Source organism: Gopherus flavomarginatus, chromosome 6, assembly GCF_025201925.1.
Source record: "Gopherus flavomarginatus isolate rGopFla2 chromosome 6, rGopFla2.mat.asm, whole genome shotgun sequence".
Taxonomy (NCBI): Eukaryota; Metazoa; Chordata; order Testudines; family Testudinidae; genus Gopherus; species Gopherus flavomarginatus.
In genome coordinates this window covers 125,748,601-125,755,408 of record NC_066622.1, presented here as the reverse complement: position 1 = coordinate 125,755,408, position 6,808 = coordinate 125,748,601, and the positions used below count along the sequence as shown (strand labels likewise).

The 6,808-nt window shown below is 40.0% G+C and overlaps 1 protein-coding gene across 1 annotated transcript; it reads right to left on the bottom strand.

Annotated features, from left to right (window-relative positions):
- Positions 1-286: 286 nt before the first annotated feature.
- C6H10orf82 (chromosome 6 C10orf82 homolog) lies at positions 287-6,295 on the bottom strand. Its single transcript, XM_050959069.1, has 5 exons — positions 6,238-6,295; positions 4,964-5,185; positions 2,961-3,147; positions 971-1,071; positions 287-441 (listed from the first exon to the last, which is right to left on the bottom strand). The coding sequence occupies exons 1-5, from the start codon at positions 6,293-6,295 to the stop codon at positions 287-289; spliced, it is 723 nt and encodes a 240-aa protein (XP_050815026.1).
- Between the last annotated feature and the right edge of the window lie 513 nt (positions 6,296-6,808).

Below are 6,808 nucleotides of genomic sequence, written 5' to 3'. Positions count from 1 at the left end.
GGAAAACCGAAGAACTGAATTATATTGAAGCACTGCCAGCAATTATGCTAGAGAGTATTAGGGGAAATGCTTTAGCAATACTGATCTACATGAGTTCATAACTACTGAATCACACTGTGGTTTATAACCATACTTCCATATTTACCTCACGTGTAATTTTTCCAAAACACTGTACGTCTCAGATGACATAGCATTAAGTGTTGAGATCAAGCCTAATGACATGCACGTTTCAGATAGTATTTCAGCAGATTTTAATGAATTGCCAAAGTCCAAATCACCGCACGTTTCAACTTTTTATGTTACATTTCAAGTTCTTCGTGAGCTTCAATGTGGCATTACGTTTCTTAGTGAGATGTGCACCATAGGACTCCTCCATGTGCGTGCATACCGAGCAGCTTCTGCACAGGTTTCCAAAGGTTTTCCCAATGACAAGATGTTCATCTGCAAGAAACCAATGTCCACTGTTTAATCCCTGAAGTCCCATGAAATACTGCTGTAGTTCCAGTCAGTGGTGGTTGCCTATGCCTCATTGGTGCAAGAGAAAGGAGGTGGTGGCTGGCAGGCTGTTCTCCATTACAGCCCTGGACCTGTGGAACTCACTTCTCCACTTTATCCACAACTAATCAAGTTTGCTAGTCTTCAGAAGTTGCTGCAAGGCTTATCTTCTCTACCTTACTTGTAAGGAGATGGACGAATGGGTGAGGTAGACTAGGGACAGTGTTGGATTTCATGAAGTGGTTAATTCATTTTTGATATATTTATGTTCCTGTGGGGTTATTTAATCTTGACATGATAGGTTTATTTAGATGGGCTTTTAAAGGATTATCATGGGCTCCCAGATCATTGAACAGGCACTCTTACTGGCTACAGTAATAACATTCCAAATAAATAAATAATAAATCCGTGCTGGAAAGTAACGTGTCAAGTGCAAACCACATGTTTTTAAAGGACATAAATTCTAAATTCTTACGTGGAATATGACCGCTGTACTTTGGCAGCATCCCTTCAGGCCTGTAGAATCTTTGGTATGTGTTGGGAACTTTGCTAAGTTTAACTTCATGCATTTTGCCTCTAAATTAAAACAAAATTGCAGTTCAGAACGCATCCTCTAACTTCCATCATTTCAGAATTTGCTTACGTATCCCCGTGTTTTACATAACTATCAGACTTAATTTTTAACTCTCCTGGCCTTAGCTGTCTTCCAACTGTATGTGCTCTGCTCACTAAGCATTCCCCACATGCCCACAACACTCATGTGTTCCTTGCACACCCCAAACACTCATTGCCTTTCCAGGGAGTTTTGTGTGTGCATGGAATATGGGATCCAACTGACATCAACAGAGAGAGATTATTATACAGTTGCCACTGAATCCATACACTCAAATACAAGAACCTTAGAATAATTGGCTGAAATCCTGACCCCACAGAAGTCAATGGTAAAACTCCTTTAGACTTCAGTGGGGCCAGGATTTCATCCATTGGATCCAGTTCTGCTCTCTGCTAAACTCATGCAAGTCCATCAACTTCACTGGGCGCATAGGTATACCTGTGTGGAAAATGGGGTGCACGGGTGAGGCTGTGTAGGGGGGAGCTGTGAACATAGGTCCCTTACGCTTTCCAACAGATGAGTAAGCACTCAGCACAAAACCTCAATTACAGCCTCAGCAAGTGCTAGCACACGCTCAGTGATGACACCTGTAGGGTGCTCTGTGTGTGTGTGTGTTAGGAAACACCAACTCATAATTAGGCTTGTGCACTGTACTGGGAGGAAAATGGATGTGCTGAGGCCAGTGTATTCTCTTAATCAGCAGGAGGCAGAAGGAAGTTGCCCGCAGAGGTGCAGCATCTGTCACTCAGTGGAAGGAGGGAAGAAGGGAAATACTCCCTCACGCCAAGTTTGGGAATGAAAGTCCTTTTCTGATGCCTTGACCACCCCTCTGTGGCAATTCAAACTCCCAAGTCTTCACAGCCACACTCTTCCCCCTGCTCCACTGCCAAATCCTTTTCTAGTTAGTAAGAGACCTGCCCATTCTGCTTATAGTGGTACAGACCAACTCTCCTGTCCTCCCAAGGACAAAAGCCCAGACTCACTTGTCTTCCCGCTCCCAACCCATCATTGCCTCTTGCTGACAGCTGCTAAGGCTATGTCAACACTAAATTCTGAGGCAAACTGAAATTTCGTTGGCAATGCAAATGTCAGATAAGCAGAAAAAGATTCAGAGCTTTTTCTATTACTGAAATAAGCAGATGCTTGATGTGCTTTTCTGGATTAAAAGCAAGGTTCCCAAGAGTTTTTCCTCCTATCAACACTGAATTTTCAGTCCTACCTAGGAGCTGCAGGTCTTTTTTATACTGGCCTTTTAGCTACTGGTATATGCCTCACTGGGGCAAATAATGATGCTCTAGTGAAAATCCACTAGATGTTTGTACCAGTTAAGCTACACCAGTACCTGAGATTATTGCAGGCAAGGCATTAGATCCACCATGCAGCAGGATGTACTGGAAATACTTGAAAAAAGGATTATCATCAGGGCTTCATACAATTTTTTAGAATGTTTGTGGTTCAGCTGGTGAACAGAAAAGGTCTGAATATCAGTATAACCAAAATATAACAACGTGCTTCTGTGTACAGCAGTTCTTGTGTGGTGTCTATGTTCACTACCTCCTGTAGATAAGGAAGCTTTTAAAATACAATTATGAAAAATACATAGCATACTTCAGTCTTTCCAAAAAAAAGTATGCTTTATATTACAAATGCTGTACTACACAGATTCCTGGCATGCTCCAGGAGAGCCCCTAAAGTTTATGTAAACCTGTTATCTGTCGTACTCCCTTTAATTGCTTTAGTGGTTGGTGAGGTTATATTTATTTACTGCTCCACTCTACCATACAATTAAACATCATCATCGCCACCATCTTATATTGTACTTTTCAATTGATATATTTTAGTATAAAATTACCTCTGGAAATTGCTGGTGAGATCATCACAGACCCAATCTCTTAAGTTCTTAAAATCCTGATAGCAATTTTTTGTCATTTCATGATAACGAACACCGTGTCCCAGTTCAGTGACCCTTGCTCTGGGCACAAACCCAGTCCAACCAGGAATAGGTGGCTCTAGTAAACTTCTCTTAGTTATTACAGTACCTGCAAAATGACCAAATAAATGCCACCTCAAAATTACACTTAACTGACCAAGAAAATATCTGCTTATATTTTCCTTAGAGAATAAAAAGGTTCCTGCCTTATAACAAATGTTCTCCGTTAGTTGACATGCTTCATAGAATGTTCATTAGTCAATTTATATCACCAAGAGTGGGTCTCACCACTTTTGACATGCCCCTTAGTGGTGCCTAGATAACTTTTTCTCTTTTATGGGGCCAAATCCTGAAGTCCTTCCTCACTTTTGAATCAGTCCTTCCTCAGGCTATGAAAGGACTTTAGAATTTGGCCAATGGTCATTAAAGGCCTGATCTAAAGCCCACTGAAGCCAGTAAGAGTCTTTCTATTGAACATAATGGGTTTTGCATCAGTGCCTAAGTAGGGAATAGGCTCATGCATATAAATATATGTTAGTACCCATGGCCTGTCAAAATTCTAACACAGGAAATTACATTCTACCTGCTGAAAGATGCCTTGCAGTTTCAACAGGACACAGTTGAACTTTCTATTCTAAGCTGCAATGTTGTCTTGCTGTGCATTGCCACGTTCAGACAGAGCTGGCTGCTATTCAGTGGTGCATTAAGTGAAGTAGGAAGAAAGGCACTAGTTACAGACTTAAGAACTGTCACTTAGAAACATTCTATCTGATGACATTGGGGTTTCTAAGGTAACTGCAGGAGGAAGTTCTGAACATCTTTTACAGGGTGGTCCTGGTTCTGGAACGCTTCTGATCAGATGAGAAATGCATTTGCGGCAAGTGGTAGTTAGGAATCCATGATGGGCAATTGGGGTTGACCTCAGTTTGGGTCAAAACACTTGGAGTCATGTTTGGGCCTTGGTGTTTGGCGTTCATGGATACTCACAGTCTATGAATCATGGAGAACCACAACAGGGGCTCACTTACCCAGAGTGAGGAGCCCAAGGAAAGATTTGGAAAGAAGCTATTGCTGAAGGGAAAACCAGGATACATGAGACATCCTGAGATCCACATGAGTCCCAAGATCAAATGAAAATGTTTTGCTTTTCCTCAAGACTACTTTAAGAGCTCTCTCTCTCTCTCTTTCTTTTAAATAAAGAAAACACTAAAGGCCAGATGCTGCCAGCCTGACTCATACTCAGTAGCACTTTACTCTGCAAACAGTACCACTGCAAGAATGAGAGTACTTGCAGAGTAAGGTAGCCATCAGCATGAGTAAATGTGGCAGAACCAAGCCCCAGAAAGGCAGGACAAATTCTTCAAATGTGAGTGCCTAAAATTAAATACCCAGATAAGATGAGGGATTTTCAGGGATGGTGGCCATTTGTAGTTCCTACTGCAGTCAGTCAGGGCAGCAAGTGCTCAGCCTCTCAGAACAGCAGGCTGGTTTTACTCTAGGGTTAGGCAGCCAGGTTTGAAAACATTGGCTTCAGATTTTTAGATAATAGTATAATTTGAGATCATGCTATTGCATGAGTCTATTCAGAACCCCATTTCTGGAAAGGTTTCTGGATAACAATTACAATTGATTCAAGATCCATGTAAAATGTTTCACATCAAGATGAGACTCTGTCCTTAAAAATAAACACACCTATTTGAGAAAACCTCGAGATTTAGAATAGAAATGAAAGACATAGGGGCCAAATCCTGTCACTGAATGCATGTGTGTAACTCGTACAGAAATCAGAGCAATGTGCTAGCAACTGAAGGTAAAATTTGGTTCTTACTATGTCCCTGAAGACTGTAATTTTAATTCATATTGTACTAGTAACGTTAATTGAATGTTTGGCTGAAATCAAATTCATTACAACTTAAATACAGTACCTAGCACATAAGGATGGTGTTTATAATTATAGTCATAAAGTGCTTGTAAAACATCTTCATTAGAGCAAACAGATGGAAGTTTGGGTGTAGTGGCTGCTATGTATCTCAGCTCATTCTGTGCGTCTCTGCTTCTTTGAGTAGCATTGTGGAATGAGGTCATACATGCCACTGAATCATCTCCATAAGCAGTGCCAATTCTATAGAATCTTTGGGGGACATAGCCTAAAAGAGTAAGCAGAATACATTTTAAAAGTTCACAAGATCTAATGAACATATTGCAAGCATTTACAGACAGAGTGAAATTATCAAACCAACATAGAACATTATCTGCCATTCTTAGTTCTTCAAATTACACATGCACACTGCAATTATATAGATGGTTACAACCCCAGTGATCTCCTATAACCTTAGAAACAAGCCACATTTTGACAAGAGCTATGAAAGTACAACCCCCTTGTGACAGATCAGTTTTGCTAACAGCAATTCTCTTTACTGTACCAAAATGTCAGTCTGAAGGGTGGTTTGAAAAGTCTTTTTTTTTTGATGCTTTGAAAAATGCAGTTTCAGATCATTCATTTTGGTTGGAAATAATGATTGTATTAAAATGAACTCCTGAATTATAAGAAATAGATGTAGGTCTTTTATGTGGGACCAACCCTCAAAGCAGACTTTCGCTGTGTAATCATTTTCATTATAAAGAATAGATCCATATAGCACAACTACATATTCCTTTATATTGAACCTGAATCTATTATGACTATGTTAAATGCTAAAGAAATAGAGATAAGAATCTGATTTGAATCGGATGGGTCTGAACGAAAAGCTCACTTCCAACTGTCTCTGAATTTTGTCAGTCTGAACTTTGCAACTGATGAGCCAAAATCCTGGTTCTGAACTATCTCTGAACATTGGGGTGGTTTAGTTCTGGATCCAAACGCTGTGGATCAGGTCCAGCTCTTATGTGAACTAATCCAAGAAAGTAAATTCAAATGCAAAGCTCCTATTCTGGCCCAAATTCTCCAGATCAGCTGAGCTGTGCAAGTTGAAAATCTAGGGAGGGGACTATTTTAAGGCATGTTTACATTCCCCCAACTGCAGGGCTGTCAGGGTTTGGCATGGTAAAATAGAGCAGAGGATCGTGATACAGTAGCGGCTATTGCAGCTCTTTGTGAACGCAGGATTTTCCATGATGCAGGTGAATCCTCCACTGGCCAGTTAAGTTGGGTATAAAGCTGAGAAAGGAGCTCAGGATGTGGCCCAAACATATTATTTACCTGTGTATCCAGGTATCAGAGAATTGCACGCATCCATGGGTTTTTTATTTGGTTTCATGCTCTCTCTGTACCTGTTTGAAAGAAAGTGGACATTTATATGTGAACTTATATCCTAATATCAATTAGGCCAGTTCATGACATATCTGTTATACTACTAAGAATAAATATTAGGCAATCTTAAAACTCAGCTAATGGGCCAAATTCAGCCTATTACATTGGTGTAAACTCAGAGTAACTTCACTGCAGCAATCTGAACTCAATAATATTACTCCAGTGTAATCAAGAACAGAATATACTATATTTCTCTTTTAATATTCACTTTTTCTACTAAGCAATGTCATGCAATAGAACTTTTAAAATATACAGCTAAATCATCAGGTTTTTTGTGCAGTTATATTAAGATACTTGGAAAGGAACATTAAGGTAGATAGGATGTATTGATGTTATCACCAGGGAAAATACTAGCCAGATATGCATACACTATTTTTACACTACTGAAGTATGCACATAGGCCCTCTTATGCCCTAGCCTGCTGTTTGAGATAATGCTTTAGCTAAATTATATTTAGGCT